The 17,202-nt window shown below is 46.6% G+C and overlaps 1 protein-coding gene across 1 annotated transcript; it reads right to left on the reverse strand.

Annotated features, from left to right (window-relative positions):
- Positions 1–12,936: 12,936 nt before the first annotated feature.
- On the reverse strand, positions 12,937–17,196 carry DMRTA2 (DMRT like family A2). Its single transcript, XM_042030661.1, has 2 exons — positions 16,068–17,196; positions 12,937–15,887 (listed from the first exon to the last, which is right to left on the reverse strand). The coding sequence occupies exons 1-2, from the start codon at positions 16,558–16,560 to the stop codon at positions 15,010–15,012; spliced, it is 1,371 nt and encodes a 456-aa protein (XP_041886595.1). The 5' UTR covers positions 16,561–17,196; the 3' UTR covers positions 12,937–15,009.
- Between the last annotated feature and the right edge of the window lie 6 nt (positions 17,197–17,202).

Raw genomic sequence — 17,202 nt, forward strand, 5'->3', positions numbered from 1 at the left:
GAAGGAAAATTGTGGGTTTGGAGCTTCACTGCACGTGGGCCCAAAACACCGTAAATTAATTAACTGTCCTTCTCTAAAGGAGATGCATTGCTGCAGCCAGGTGTGAGACAGGAAAGGGTGAAGCACTGTCTGAGGGCAAAATGAATCATCCACAGCATTAAACAAACTTGTCAGGGGCTGAATGCTGCAAACTTAGAGGAGGAGAGCAGCATGTATGCACCACACACATTTTTCAGTTGGCTGTGACCATTTAACTGAACAGAGAGTCATCTGCCTTAATCATTACTATTAAATTTATTATTCATTAACCACATGAATTATTTAAATTTAAGACTTTGGATCCTGGAAGCCATTGAGAGACACTGGCTGCCTTCAGTTTCTGATAGTTGGCAAGAGCCTGTCTTCTGATACTGATAGCCTGGACTCCTAAACAACAAGTCAGAGCTGGCCTTGGACTGCTTCAAACATAATATTTTAATAGGTATGTCATTCCCTTCGTTTCATCAAACCTCTAGAGTTGATGACTTTATTTTTTTCTTCCTCAGCTAGGTGGCTAAATGTTTGCTTTAAAGCACGATATAAGGTTCTTGTGGAATTCCAGGACTTCAAGAGCCAGATCTGACAAAAATCCTTTCAGTACTAAAGATATTCAGTAAGTCACCGACCTTGGCCAGCACTCACAGTTCATGTTTGCTAGGTGCAGTAATTGTTCTCCTTTCCCTCTTTCAAACTCCAGCTACCTACTGTCTGTGAGGAAAGCTTGGGCTGAGAAGGACACAGTACGCCTATGTCCCAGGTAACTCCCCCTGAGCCCACAGGAGCTCTGTGCAGCACAGGAAATCTAACCCCAACCTGCCTGAGTCGCAATGAGGTGCCCAAACCACACCACTTTCTTCTGCATTTGCTTGCAAGGGGGACACCCCTTAACCTCTGCACTTCCACTGCTGACATTTGAACAAGAGCTCGGCAGGCACCTTTAAAGTTTTAGACATGATTGTTAAAACAAAGAGGATTAGGAGACACTACTACTATTACAAACCTCCTGCATTCTCCTAATCATCTCTTTAAGTCCCTCTCAGGAGAGAAGCTGCTTCCTGAGCCCTTTCAAGCATCCTGCAACAGTGCTTGGTAACTGGATCTCAGGAAACAACACGCTGAAGAAACAGTGCCTAGTAGGATTTCTTTCAAAGGGATTTTAACAGCAATGAGGTAGGAGACACTTTGAAAAGTGTATCACGTGCAGCCACAGGAATCTGCTACCTAACTTAGAGAGAAGGGCTGGAGGCTTAAGAGCCAGAGCAAAGGACAGAGTTGATGAAGAGATTCTGCTAAAGACGGAAGTGCCAATTAAAATAGGTGGAGGAGAAAATTGTATTGCTGTAGGAGGACAAAAAATAAATCCTTTTTTGGTGAGATTACGAGATATTCATTAAAAGCCTTCTGTCCAGAACACAGCATACAGTTTCTGGCTAGAATATTCTCATGACAATGATATTTAAATAAAACACCAAACACTGGATTACAACAATAATATTTAATTATATATATATGTATGAAAGGTCTGAACTATAATGCTCAGATCCAAAGTCCTCCAAAATTCTGGGATTTTGGTTCCCTTGGACCTAAGTACTATAGAACTGTGAAATATCTGAAGAAATTTTAAAGGGGGCTTATAAGAAAGATGGGACAGGCTTCTTAATATGACCTATAGTAGCAGTTTCAAACTAAAAGAAGGTAGATTCAGACTAGATACAAGGAATATTTTTTTTTTTTTTTTTTTTACAATGAGGGTGATGAAACACCGGAAGAGGTCACCCAAAGAGACTGTGGATGCCCATCTATGTGGATGGAGCTTTGAGCAACCTGATCTAGTTGAAAATGTCCCTGCTTATTGTAGGGAGAGGGTTGGGCTAGATGGCTTTTAAAGGTCCCTTCCAACCCAAACTGTTCTTTGATTCAAGGATTTTTTTTTATTTAATTTTGGCCCTCTTTATTAAATGGTATTTTCTGAGAACACAGTTTTCTAATTTTGTGATTCTTGAATAGAGGGAGAAAAATGAAATCCATTTGTAATAAATGGAATAAATAAATAAAATTACTTTTTAAAACAATAGAAGTGTAATGGAAAGCTGGAGAAAAACGTGATCTGAGGTGACTTTTACTTAACTCAGAATAGATAACTTATGGGGACCAGATATGCACAATACCTTAATTTTATACAATTCGTGACCACATGGTTTTTCAGGTTATTGGTAGATAACCCTGAGACTTGTATTACATGATCTGTCAAAACCATTACTTTTCCTCAGTAAGGAATGGTTCTCCCTAAATAAGTCAGCTCTCATTTTGACAGAGTTCCAGATAATAAGATGAAATACAACATGCTTATTGAGCATCCCTTTTGCAAGTCCTTATAAAATGGGGTGCAATTCTGGAAGGATAAGGAATCCTTGGCTTGCACTTGTTCAAACCTGCTTGGTCGTCAAGAAAACTGGACGAAGGATGGAAGGAAATTGAGAATAGTGACTTTTGCTGTCTGGTTCTCAGTTCTTCATCAAGGCCAGTAAAACAACATGAGATATCCCAGAAAAGCTTATTAAATGAAAAGACCCCACGCCCTTTTTCTCAGCTATATTTCTCTTAATTATAATTACTTTCCTCTTGACCAGCAATTCTACTGTGCTGAAATGCCTACAGCCTTTCCATGTTCAAGCAGCATCTTTACTATGCCAATATTCACCTGCTTTTCAACATCAACAGGAAACAAGGTGAGTTGTAACTCTTTTTTACTGAATTTTTGGTGAATGCTCGGAGCTGTCCAAGGCGGACAGGGAAAAAAAGCAGTTTTGTCCTGTATAGACTGCAAAATCTTCCAAGATATGGGAAACACGTTGGTGTAAAAGTCACTGAGACCATTCATGTGCATGAAATAGCACAAGAGTCCACAAGGTCAGGTCAGGCATTTCAAGTTTAAAAGTGGATCTCAGACACAGAGCCATGTGGTCTACTACATGATTTCATGTCTTATCTTTGCAGTGTGGCTTTCACAGAGCTCATACACATGATGGTTTTGGTTTTAATGTCCCATTCTAATCTGCATATGTATCATTATCTTTCTAATCTACACAAAACAAACTTCATCACAAAACATCCATTTCTCATTGATCTCCTGAGAATAAGTTTGCCCTAATCAGCAGCCCTGCTAAATTATCCTCAACCTTAAATCAGCACATAGTCAGCATGCGTGACATGATGCAGAGGGAACTGCTGTGTTAGAAAATTTAATTGGTAAAGAAACTACAAATGGTAAATGAATTCACAAGGGTAAGAGATCTATAGAGATAAGTGCATACACTGGCATATTTATGTGTGTATACACGCACACACAGAGATTACTGTCACTGAACTCAGCCAGGACTTCACACACAGATCTGTGAATTGACCATTTGGTTAAAAATTTCTTTAGACATAAAGCAAAAGCCTATAATGATTAAACAACTGCCATGTGGCTTCTTCAAAAAGAGGGGGTTTTGCCATTCTTTAAAATAATCTCTACTACACAAGCAAGTCATTGCATCTCAATATAGAGAAGAAACATTGTTTTGAAATTTTTTCCTTTGTTGTATTGGACAGAAGCCAGCAAAAGAGGATTTCAGCCTTCCTCCTCCCCAGTGTTTAGAAATATAGCACAAACCCCTACAAAATAGCCACCCCGCTATAAACACCAGTAGTCCCAAGGATAACTTGTCAAAGCACTTCCAGCATTTCAACTGGGCCATCAAGTCTTTTGCAAGGTCAAGTGTTACATGGATGGCACAGAGAAACAGAGAAGTGTTTCAAAAACTAGGGGTAGGCCTAAATTTAGGACCCTGTTCCAATTAAAAAAAAAAAAAAGTTAAAATCTTATTAATTTAATTGTACAGGATGTGACAGAAGTTATTGGAAATTGTATTTTCAGTTCACAGCTGCCACTCACATACTGGCCTTTTTCTTTTCCATGTTTCATCACAAGAGGTTGGTTGGTTGGTTTGATTGTATCTTCAGTCAGATTTCTCTGTCAGTTTTACCTGCTCATAAAATACAGAGCTATCACAGATACTTTCCTGACTACCATCACACACAGGATTATTTGGATGACACAACAATTGCTGCACATTCTCTTGTCACAGACCAAACTCCACCTTCAATTTTTGAGTGGTATTCCAAAGGAAAAAAATCCGACTTAAACATCAATGACGTGCAATGGCCTCATATCCTGACTCTCTTCCTTGTCTTTTGCAATCATTTTGCAGCGCTACCAGCACCAGGGGGATGATCTAACAGTGACTCTCATGATTCCACTTTCTTAAAGCACTCTGTCATTTACTCCAGGCTACAAAGCCAAGGTAGGTAGGTTTGCTAGACTGCCAAGAGGATTTCCCTCTTTCCAACAACATTAAGGTCCTTATTGTTCATTAAATGCTGTTCTGCAAATACTGGCCAATGGTATTTCTGTAGCATTAATGTTAGAAGCCTATAGGATTCTGCAGATTATAAAAAAAAAATTCTTATTTTTGTACTCCACCTCTCCACCCTGTTAAATCTATTGATTTAATAGAACAAGCCATCTAAAATTATTCATTTTTCTTTAATCGCAGCAAGAAATGCCAGTAGGAATAGCTGTTATCACTGCAAGTTGTCTAGGCAGAGAAGAGCTCATAATTCATTGTCTGCCTAAGAAATTCTCTAAGGAGAAGATTTTTACTTCTTCATCTTGTTTGCTCTGCTGCTTGATTGGCATATATCTCTGTATATAACTATATCTATGGCACAATGTTATAATAGCAAGGAAAACAAAATTACTACCTCTGCCTGACATTTCATCAGCACTGCTTGGGAAATATCATCCCTGAAAAACACAGAACAGGGGGTTACAATTAACACTAAGAAGTGTTAATTAGACAGAGCTGGAATGACTTAGTATAAAGCAGAGGGTATTTTACTTTTCCATGTCTCACAACAGCGTAGCTTCCTGAGTGAAGTCAGGGGCTCTGCTCGGGTAGCAGAAAGTGAGGAAATGTATAACCCCCTTGTTGCTGTACTTTATCACTGCACAAGTACTTATTAACAAACATCTTCTTTGGCACATGTTAGTATATATTCAGGACACAGGGTCTCTTTTGCCATTGTTAGAGCTCTGCTCTAAACTCTGAGGAATTTGACACATTTTAATGAATGAAGACGGAGTCCGGGAGAGCTTTCCTGCTACAGAGATTGCACACTTAATTAGGACCCTTATTAAAAATAAATACTCAAGTAGTACAAAAGTCTGCAATTCAAGTCTCGTGTGTCTCTCACTGAAACTGGAGACTGTCAATATTAACAGTCACTTTTTAAAAAATAATAAATTGTTTTGAGTAGCTCAAGGTCAAACAGTCTTGGTAAATCAGCAGCAGAATTTAGTACACAAGCCAAATCTTCAGAGACCCATGAGCAGTTTTCACTACAAAACCTGACAGCTTCCTTCATTTGCAAGGTCCCAGTGCTGCTCTGAAGTAGCAGTATCTCATTCTTATTCCATGAGAATAATCCAGTGAAAGTTAAACAAACCAACCTGCAAAGATAAAGGATAATTGTACCTTTCAAAAGACTGGAGATAAGAAGTTATTATGCTTGACTTTCAGTGTACCACACTCGGCTGAAACATCAGTTATACCTGCTTCAAAATCATTTCATCTTCAGATTAATCTCAGAGCTGACCTGGAGCTCACACCCACTGAGCACCAGCAGCAGGTTGCTACCTCAGGAAGCACTTTGGTTCTGTGCATCCTGAATCCAGACAGTATTCTCTGCTTGGGACTATGAAGAAACAAAGGCAACTTTTGCACAAGCGACTCCAGAATCTGAGTGTAACATCTGAGAGCCCCACTTACACCACAAATAAAACTGAGAGGAAAAGAGGCTCTCAGTTCATTGACATATGTGGCAAAATAAAACTCAAAAAGCACCAACCACAGTGATATACACCAATATTTTCATTGTTATTGTTGCTCATAAAGCCTTCAAAAGCTTTAAGAAAATCAGCTACAACCTATTTTTCCAAAACTGGAATGCTCAGAACTCAAATAGCAGAACTGTCAAAAGTAGCCATTTGTATGACAATTTAAAAGGGGGGGGGGGGGGGGGGGGAAAGCATGACAGTAGCCTGAGGGTCAAAAGTTTTCAAATATTTCAAATTTAAAATATGATCTGAGGATCTGTCCAAAGAAAAGTTCTTAAGAATAAAAATTTCATACAAATTTCTTTTCTGTTATAGTGAAGTTAATCCTTGAACTGGACAAGCATGTCTTTCAATTAAGGCTGAAAAAAAATAGATTCACAATACCATAAACATATGCAAAACAATAGAGAGAGTCAACAAAGATGGCTCTGGGCAAAGCATTTACTGAAAATCACCAACGTGATCCCTTTTGCTGTTGCATTTTGGATACCAGATGGCTGGAGGCAGTTCCAGCAGGCAATTTCTTAATGAGAGAGCCACTGCCCAATATCATCAATGTCCATCAGCTGCAGCATCCACCCTGCTGAGGCTTCCAGGAAAACCAGACGTTTTACCAATGACTTCACCAGTTCAGTCTTAGCTTTTCACAGTTTACAGAACATCATTTGCTGTTGTTCAGTTCAGCCCATCTTATCAGGACTAACTTCCCTTAGACATTTCAGTGATGAGGAGTAAAATAAAAAGGCTGTGAGGCTCCTTGAACAGCCTTAGCTCCGCTTGTGACCCTGTTTAAGAGCACACCTATCACTCATCAGCACAGACTTCCATCTTAGCAGAGCCATTTCCCTCTCAAGAGCTGAGTTTTGCCAGCCCTGATTCTAGTTAGAAACAAACCTTCCAGCCAAGCACATTGGTATCCTCATCCCACACAGGTTGGAAGCCCTTTCCACATCCAAGACCTGTGTGTGTGTCCTTGCTTGCCAAGACAACACAGTTCTTCTTTCAGTGACCAAGGTACTGAAAACTTGCTGAGCCCTCTCCCAGGAGGGAGATTAGGAAGCCCAAGTGAAAGGTGCACAGGGCAAGTTAAGATTTCAGCCTGGCATCAGAATCCAGAGACCTTTCCATGTAACCCTCAGAAAGTACCTCAGTAATGGTGACACCTGTGGCAGTGCCTTTACCAGCTTCTCCAAATGCCTGGCGTGAGTGTGAGGTACATCCTGAGCATTTTGAAACCATTACACTCCCAGTAAATTAGAGCTGGGCTAACTCATTCATCTGGTACACTTTGGGCAACAGATTATGTTTGTAAACCACATGATGGACTAATTTTCCCCCAAATCCAGGAAGTTTTATGCTACCACCAATTCTTGTGTTCCCAGGCACTTTCCAATGGATCTGAAAATAGGAATTCAATTAGTGTTTTGAAATCCTTTTCCCCCACTGAACAGGAAGAACGCTGTAACATAATTATTGTAGAAAAGAGACCCTGAAAACATCTTTCTGGTCCCTTCTGGTGCATGTGAAGCTTTCATGGAGAAGGATGCAGATTTTTATGAGAGCCTGGAGCCATGTTTTCCGTGCCAAATCTACTGGAGCAATTTTCCTACTCTTGGCCCTACTGCACCAAGATTACTTTCTCTGTGTCAAAGTAAAGCTTCAATAATGTGGATAAAAAGAATTATTAGAGAAATCAAACATAATCCATCCTTCTAAGCAGAAAAAAAGCCAGGCTTCTCATAGCACACATTCTAGCACACTAGACTGAGCATTGCAATTTTAGTCCTGTGTGCCTGATCATTTGACATTTACTCCTATTGAACAGGCCCTTAATTAAATTCTCCTGCCAGAATAAGATATCTGACTCTCCCTTACAAAGCAGAGGCTCTCCAAGTTATAATCTCCCCTACCTGCCCCATTCATTTAGCTGTAAATATCTATGGCTAACCTTGCAAGCAGGAGATTTAGAAAACTGAGGAAATCCATAGGTTCTACCCAAGGTAAACCGTGGGCTTCCCCAAGCCATGAGAGGAAATCAATATCCCATATCCCACTTACAAGAAAGCAAGGTGATGTTTTGATACCTTTGTTCCCTATAAAGCTGTTTCCTCGGTGAGTCCCTCCTGCACAAATCCCAGCTCATTGTCGTTGTCTTCTCTGCTGCTGTTACTCCTCCTGGTTGGAGGCTTGTGTCTCTATCTGGATCCAGCCCCCCTTAGCAAGGGTCATACCCTCCTCCTTCCCCTGACTCCAGGTCCTGCTGACCTTTAAGCCCCTTTCAGGATCTCCTGAATGGTTTATAGGCACCCTGCCTTGCTGACCCTGCTCCGGTCCTGTTGAATTTCTGTGAACCTCTCCTGTATCCTGGTCCAGGGCTAGTACCCCATCTCAATTCCAAACATCTGATTTTAGCAACAACCTCAGCATTTTCAGGCCAGCCAGTCTTGTTAAATCTCTCTGTAAACATAAAACCCAAGCAGATCTTTTTAAAAGCCTTTGTAATTCATGCTTTCCATCTGCCTGTCAGACCACACGGAAAGATCCACTCTCTGTTTCTGGTTTCCTTTCCACTTCCCTCTTCCCCCCAGGAGCCTGCCCTGCTGTCACAAACCTACAAAAATTTGCACAGATCCTGCCCATCTATTATATTTTCCTAGTGAAACAGGCAAATACTTTCTGAGGATATGTATGGCAGATCTGTAACTATTGATGGGTAATAAGACTTTGGGTAACCTGCTTTCAAGGAATTTCTATATCTTTTTTCTGAAATTCATCTATGCTTTTACCGATCCATTTTTTATGCATTCATGTATTGAGGGGAAAAAAATTAAATTTTTAGAAACAATCTTAGCATAACTCTTATAAGCTTTACAGCACATTAACAAGATGCAAAACAAGAAAGGAGGGAATATAAAACAGAAAAAAATCCCCTCTCTGAATCCATACTAGCTGCAATGTCACATTGAGAACATGCCAGTAGAGCCATCCTTACCCCTCACAGATCTGCATTACAGATTTCATTTAGGCAGAGCTTCTGTGTGAAGTCACAAGCCAGACTGTATCCCACACATCACTGTCTCTTACAGAAAATTAATCCACAAACCACTATATGACAAGATTTTGCTCTTCCAGGCCATCAAAACAGGGCTCTCCCCCTGTAGTTTAGAGTTTGCAAGGATTTAAGATAAAACCTAAGATAAGACTTTATCTCCCACATACAGGTAAATCCAGTACTGCACAAAACAGCATTCCAAACAGAATTATCCCCTGGGCAGGTGTCTCATCATGCCCTTGTCCACATCTGCCAGATTCACACCTGGAGTGAAGAGGAACATGTGCTTATGCCAGCATTTGGGTTGAACAGGCCTCAGAACAGACTTTATTATGGTTAGAAATGTTTACCAAACAGCCAGTTCCAGTGAAGACTATCAGTAACAGTCTGGTCTTTCAGCATTTTCATCTCTCTCGATGTACTTGCGTCCACATGAGCAATCACTGAGTCACTGTAAAAACACCCATCGCCATTCTACACCAACAGCCACTTGCTGAGGCCTTGGCCTGTATTTGAGTGTTCATGTAATTGAGCCTCCTGATCTCTGTGCAGCACCTGATAATAGTAATCTGAAATTAGGGGCTTTTCATCATTTCCTTGGAAATGTAAATCCCACCACATAGGACCAGCTTACTCAGCTTGTGCAGAGTCTAATCAAGTCTTAAAGGCTCCCTCAAGAAAGGCATATATATATACATATATATATATATATACACACATATTATATATATACTATTGTATTATATATTGCATAGCAAGTGACATGTTTCCATCTGAGTCTTGTAACACAGACACCAAATCTTCTTTTAGCGAATCCTAAATTTCCACAGTCCTTAATAGTGCATCCCAGTTCTCCATTAGCTCTTGTGAGCCTAAGACCCTGTCAGCCCCTTGCTCTGTTCTGGAATTCACCCTTTCCCTCCTCTCCACCCTTCTTTTACCTTTAGGCATTATCCAGCACCAGAATTTCTTGCCAATATATCTCCAGCGATTTCAGCTCACACCGCTGTCAGCCAGGGTGAGCCAGCTCATCCCGGCACCCTTTAACCTCTTCCTACCCCGGAGCAGGTCACTCGCATTAACACCACCTCCCCCGCATCAACACCGCACCCTCCTTTGCCTCCGCACTCTCTAATTCCCACCAAATCCAGCAACCGGCCACACAATTTCACCGCGAATTCAAGGCCAAGGTGGGTTGCCCGGCTCCCGGGGCTCCGCTGGCCGAGCCCCGGCCGCTCCCGGGGAAAGGCAGCAGCAGCTCTCGCTGGACATCATCCGCCGCCCCAGCAGCGCCCGTGGCTCCCTGGGTCAGGAACATCTCTTCCGTTGGTTATTAGATTCCCTAAAAACATAGAAATGAGGGGTAGCGGCTGAAAAGGAATAATTTTCAGGTTAAAGCATGTGGTAAAATTGATTCTATCTTTTTCTCTTTTTTTTCCCTTTTTTTTTTTTTTTTTTTTTTTTTTTTTGATGGGGTGTTCTTTTTTCTAAGAAGCTCCTTTTGGAGATGAAACACAAACCAGCCTCATGCAGTTTCAGGGGTTTTTTTCGCGCTTTTTATTTTCCGAACTTACAGCTAACAGCGGGTTTGTGGGGGGTTTTTTGTTTTTTCCCTAATAAAAGGTAGAGAAAAATAAAGGGAAACTGGAAAGCAAGAGTAACAGAGGAAACGTATTCTTTTGAAACAGTGTATTAGTACTTCTGTTGAAATTCAAGAGGTGGAAAACGGAATGAATTTTCACGTGCCTCAGTTGGTGTTAAAGGCAGCAGAAAACGGTAAAACACTCTGTTCCTCTCTCGTTGTAACTGTGCGTCCCTCGCTCGCTTCCATCTGTTGAGTTCCAGACGTGCCGCTGCTGCCCCGGGCGAGCTGCAGCCCCCGGGGCTCCCTGGAAGCCTCCGCCGCTCGTCCTACGGAGCTGCTCCTCCTCGTTTCTTCCACATGCTTAATCACATTTAAATATATTAAATACTTTCCTATTGTTGTTCTGGCATAGAAGTAATTGCCGCAGTTGCCATGGGGATGTTATGACAACACGGGGGGGATGCCCGCATCGTGAGAGGAGGCAGAGGTGTCCCCTCGCCGGGGGACGTGGGAAGTTCGTGTGCCTGACACCGGCGCTGCGCTCCCACCGATGAGATCAGCCCGGGAGCGATGGGATGGATACCTGGCCTACCCCCCCGCCCAGGGCAGCACGGAGGAGGGATGTCCGGGAGCGGGGGCGAGGGGTGGGACGGTAAGAGCCGCGTTCCCTCAAGCGCTGCCACCGGCGGCAGCTGTGTTTGCTCAGCACCGGCACAAAGGCCGCCCCGCCCGGTGAGGGGCACCGGGGGCCGCCCCGTCCCATCCCATCCCATCCCATCCTATCCTATCCCATCCCGTCCCTCCTCTCCGGGCAGCGCCGGGCTGCGGGGTGCTTTCCAGCTTGGGAAACCGGGCGGCGAGTCCCGGGACAGCCGCGGTAGCGGGGCCGCAGCATTCCCGGGGCCGCGGGCAAGACAGCGAGGGGTCGGGACTCGCTCCTCGGTCTCCAGTAAAACAACCCATCGCTGTCCCCGCTGGAGCGGCCCTGGCTGACCAGGGCGCCTAGTGGAAGCAGAACCACCACCCTTCCCTGCCGTGGGTGTCCCCCGTGGCCCCAGCAGCGGACAGGGGACACTCCGGGCCGGAGCCGGGAGAACCGATGCGACCCCGCTCCGAGCCTCCTCCATCCCCAGGGCCTCGGCAGCCGGCCGGGTTTGAGGCGGGACGGGGAAGAGGCGGCTCCGGAAAGCGTGGAAGAGCAGCGGGGATTCCCCCCTCAGGCTGAAAAATAAACTGGCCAGCCTGGAAAAGGCCCCCCCCGCTCCACTCCGCGGCCTCGCTCAGCCCGCTGGGCTCAGCCAGAGCCGGGGCCCCGCCGCCGGCCCGCCGGCCGGGCTGCCGAGGCTGCCTCGCAGCGAGCAGGGCGCGGGGAGGTTCATTTTAGGTGAAGGAATGTCATTTCGCTACTAAATGGTTAGTCTAATTTGATCTTTATTATGCTGTGGATTAGGGCTGATTCATATTAAACACGAGTGCAGTTAATATAACTCCGGAACGTGTCCCGCTGTATGTACAGCAGCCGCTGCTACAGCTCCGCCGCTTCCTGCGACCCGTGGATTAAGATTTAATTAACAGGGAAGTTTGCGAGCGCTCGCCCGCAGCCTCTCTGCTTCACAAATAATTTATACTCGGTTCAGCCGATTTTTATTCAAGTGACAGCATTTTATTTTACTCTAAAAGGGACTTGAATATTTTATGTTCTGCCAGAGGCTTCTGTATACGAACCTCTGCGAGGTAGCTTCAAACCCAAGGGATTTTTTTCTTTATTTTTTTTAATCTGCGGGAATTACTTCATAGGACGATTTATCAGATTCTCTTATACTCCCCCTCCTCCTACTCTCCCCAATTTAACAGCCTAAACTACCCATATGAAAGTTAATCGTCGTGATCCCCATTGTCGGTTGTATAAATCCAAGCTCAAGCCAACCTCCAAGACACGGCAACAATTCTGATAAATTATCCTGCTCGCCTAACTACACAAGAATGGCTTTTATAATTAAAAGGGGAGCTGAGTTAAATCAACAGCTCCTAAGCCCTTCTCAACAGGGCTAGAATGGGAGAAATGTGGCGACCTGATTTCTTTAAGTAGCAGCTCTTTGTAGCCCGTTCATAATCCTAGATATGGAAACCCATCCTGCACAAAGTCAGCTGCCAACCAAAAAAAAAGGGGGGGGAAAGAGAAAAAAAAGTTTATTCAGATGCTCAAAGTCCATCTTTCTTTTTTTTTTTTTCCAGTCTAACATAACCCTAGCACTTTATAACCAAACAGACAACTCCTTTTCCAATTAAAGTGGAATTAGGAAACTCAATCAAATTAGCTCACTATTAAAGCCCTTCTTTATTAAACCGTTTTATTGTAGTAATATTAAGTTTCACCCGCTCTTGGAACACGAGACTTTTTAAAGTTTCCCTTGTGATATTGATTTGGCTGCTCCCAGGATGGATCAGGGTCAAAAGTACTTGCCTAGGTGTAATCTGTAATATTTACTTACTTTTTTCGTCAGGTTTTTGTTTTTGTTTTTTAAGAAAATATTAAAACTGTATCCAAGTTCACCAGTCTCATGCGGGATAGAAGAATTGCATTTTGATGCAATTTGATTTTACCCAGGAGCTTCCTTCCATAGCTGCGGCGGGACTCCTGTCCTCCCAGCCCCACCAGTATATTAACTGGTTGGTAGGAGCTGCGCTGGCAGCTCGCAGCCAATGTTTACACAGTTATATTTGAAGTGAGAAAGTAAACAGTCCAGCTGTGCCACGGAGCGGTTCGGTGGGATTAGGTTTCCATACCAACCAACTTTAGGAGCTTTTACAGTCTTAATTCAACCACGCACTGAACTTGTTCTTTGTGAGTAATAGTTACCCTGGGCCAAACACTCCCAGGACTGGCAAGAAAGTCACGCTCCGGCCTTCGGCAGGATCGCCTCTCGGGATGCACGGGGGCACGCCCGCTGCCCCCCGCTCATCCCAATGCAGAAATAAATAGAGGCAGGAAAGCCCATCTTACTATTTGATCTTGGAAAGCATTTCAACACCGTTGCCAAAAACAAGAAAAAAGAAAAAAAGCAGCAAAAAGGCAAGCAGCCTTTACTCTCGGATGAGGGTGAAAGACGCACAGCTCCGAAAACAGAGAAACCTTCCCTGCACCTACTCCGTACACTGATCTTAACTCATCCATCTCTGCTGCAAACACATCCTTACATTCTGAAAAGCGTCATTATTATAGATGCCTTTGCTTATTTTGACACAGAAACAACTAAAATACACAATAAAATTTCAGATACCAGGAGGAAGTACCTTCCCGTTGCTACACAACCTGCGGTCGGCAAGGTGGGATTTGCTTTAACCAGGCTTCTCTTTGTACAATGCCAAATTTCCTAAATATGACAAAAACCAGGAAGATATCGAAGGGAGAAATGCTGCTTAATTTATACCTCTATAGGTTTGGGGTTTTTTTCCCAGGCATAAATAAGAAAAAGACCAGAACCAGAAATAAAGGTATTTGACAATTTCAGCTGATAAGGAATTTGCTCTTGCTTGTACTCTTCGTTTTTATTTATAAATTTATCTGAAGAATATCTAGTTTGACCATGATAAAAATGTAGTAAACATGTTTGTACTATTTGCATAAATTCCTTTAAATATTGACTGTACTTGTCAAATGAATTTCCCAAAACACACTTCCATCGTCTCATAAAATACCACTTGCCATTCATAAGACCGATTTTTTTTAATAGAAAATAACATTTATTTCTATGAAATGGAAACACAGAATTACCTGTTAGAAACAGCAAGAAGTTTGCTACATTGGAACAAGAAAGCAATTTTCTTGCAGATCACAAATGAAGGAGGCTTATTAAACCATCATACACCATTGGCGCCAGGGTCCTACGGACAGTTACAAATATATCTACTTTCCAATGTTTATATACAGACCATAACGTTTCTGGGGGCGGGAAGGAAAAGGTTTTCAATTTGACAAGGTTTCATCTATATGCCTGGTAAGTATTACAATGCGCTGTCTAACCTTTAGCTTAACGTTAATACCAAGTTCACCTACGAGTTACATTAATAACTTAGATTTCCATTTTATAACATTATACACTTGCTAGTATACATATATATATATGTATGTGTGTGGGAAAGAGCGTGTGTGTGTGTGTGTGTGTGCACACCCCACAACGCACTGAGGATATCCATGCTTATGGCCATAAGCAACAAAGAGTGACTCATGTCTGGACAATGAAAGTGCACCTTTATCACCTTAATACACCAACGTGTGTCCGCGCCGGGCTCTGCACGCAACCACCACCTGCACAGGGGAGAGAAGGCCACCCGTGTCCATCCACCCGTGCCTACCTAGCTACCTCTACACAGACGAGCTTTAGGAAGCCGCTATTGCTTCTCGGGGGTGTTGTTGACCATGGGCCCGTAGAGCCCGCTGGAGTACACCTGCTCCTTGTGCACGGCGGAGCGGTCCCGCATCAGGTCGCTGAAGGCATAGTCCACGGGCGGCCGGAACCCCAGCGTGGGCATTAGCCCGGCCGTGGAGTAGGGGGTCATGAAGGCCAGTCCCCGGCTGTGCGCCGAGTAGGCGAGGCGCAGGGGGTTCAGTCCCAGGTGGGTGCCCAGGGGGTAGGCGCCGGCCTCGGCCCCGAAGTGCGTGGCGTTGGGCTGCAGCGGGGAGAAGGCGGAGCGGCTGCCCAGCGTGCCGATGGCCGGGGCCATGGCGCCGGCGATCAAGGGCCGGTGGTGGGCGGCGGCGGCAGCGGGGGTGGGCGGCAGGCCCTGCAAGGCGCCGTCCCGGGCCCAGCCCTCCTCGGGGCCCTTCTCCGGGCCGCGGTTGTTGAGGATCTGCTCGATGGCCTGTACCACGTCCCCGCCGCAGCCCTGCAGCACCAGCTCCAGCACGCTGCGCTTGTGCGCCGGGAAGACGCGCGTCAGGATGTCGATGGGAGTCCGCTGCCGGCCGCCGGCCGAGGGCGACGGGTCCTGCTCGTCCTTGTCCGCCTCCGAACCCGAGTCCGAGCCCAGCGGGCTGATGGAACCCGGGCTCTCCTCCCCCTCCTTCGGGCCTTTGGAGACGGGTGAGCTCAGGAAGGACTCGCCGTCTCCGTTCTCCGAGCCCGAGCCGTGGCGAGCATCTGGGGAGGAGGTACCGGGCACGGACTCGCCGTCCGGAGAGAGGGGCTTCCCGCCCGCCTGCTGCGGGGTGACGGCGCGGCTCGGCAGCAGCGTCTTGGGGAACAGCTCGAACTTCTGCATCTTGGACTCTGCGGGTCGGGGGGCAGAAGGAAGAGAGACCGTCAGTGCCGCTGCCCCCGGCGGGCCCCGCAGAGCCGTCGGAGTCGGGGCCACCCGCCTGCAGGTCCGCGCCCCGCTCATCTCCCACCGCCTCTCCAGGCCCCTTCCCCCCATCACCAACTCTCCGAGGGCGCGCAGCGCGGCCTTACCTGAGGCGCCGGCGCCTCCCTCGCCGCCGCCCCCGCCGCAGACGGAGCCGAACACCTCGTACGCGGGCCGGGGCGGGATGATGCCGTTGGCGGCCGCCAGCGCCAGCCCCTCGGCCGTGCCGTAGAGCAGCTGCAGCTCGCGGGCCTCGTTCTCCTCCTGCGCCTGCTGCCGGCGCAGCGCCACCTGCGCGGCCATGACGCGCTGGCGCTCGGCGATGAGGGTGCACTTGGCGCACATGCAGTCCTTCCAGCGGCAGTACCGCTTGTGGCCCTTCAGCGCCGACACCACCCCGTGGTTGCGGCAACGGGCGCACTTGGGTGTCCGCGGGTACTTCTCTGCCGCCCGCAGCAGCAGCGGCGGCGCCCGCAGCAAGCTCCCGGCCACGCTCACCGGCAGCGTGGCCGCGGCCGCAGCCGCCGCGGCCGCCACCGAGCTGGGGGGTACCGGGGGGGGCGCGGCGGGCACGCTGGGCAGCTCTGACCGCAGCTCCATCCCGGCGAGCCCGCCCCGAGAGAGGGGCCCCCCCTCCCCGGCCTCCCCCAAAGCGACGCGCGGGGCGGGGGAGCCCCCGCGCCGCACCCGCGCTCGGACGCGGAGAAACTCCCGGTGCCTTCAAGCGCGATCACGAGTGCGGGGCACACGGAGCCCCGGGTGCGGGCATGCAAACCCCAGCGCCTGTCCTCTCGCCTCGCGCGCTGCCCCCGTCCCCCCGCACCGGCACACGGCCCCGGAGCGGGGCTCAAGTGAGGACGGGCCCGACGGGAGCCGTTCCGCGCCCTCCTCCCCTCCGCGCCCGAAAAGCAAAGCTAACACAAGAAAATCCAAGAAAACTTAGATCACTCTCGCTTCCTTGCTCCCCTTGCGCATCTGGCGGGGCAGCACCAAGTCCATCGCGCCAGGCTCAAAGACGAGCTCTCCCGTCCGCGCTTGCGGGGTCGCCGCTCCCCACGACGCCCCGGTGCAACCCGAGCTGCTCCCTAAGCTCCGCTCCCCCGTCCCCCTGTAACTGCAGCCACAGACTAGCAGTGTCCCTTCAAAGAACAATCCGGCACCTTCAACGACAGGATCCCTCGCCACGAGCCGCAGAGGCTAAAATCCAGCAGAGAATACGAAAAAAAAAAAAAAAAAAAAAAA

The sequence above is a fragment of the Corvus kubaryi genome, unplaced genomic scaffold, assembly GCF_017639235.1.
Source record: "Corvus kubaryi isolate FWS band 111438036 unplaced genomic scaffold, C.kubaryi_AGA036_p1.0 37334, whole genome shotgun sequence".
NCBI lineage: Eukaryota > Metazoa > Chordata > Aves > Passeriformes > Corvidae > Corvus > Corvus kubaryi.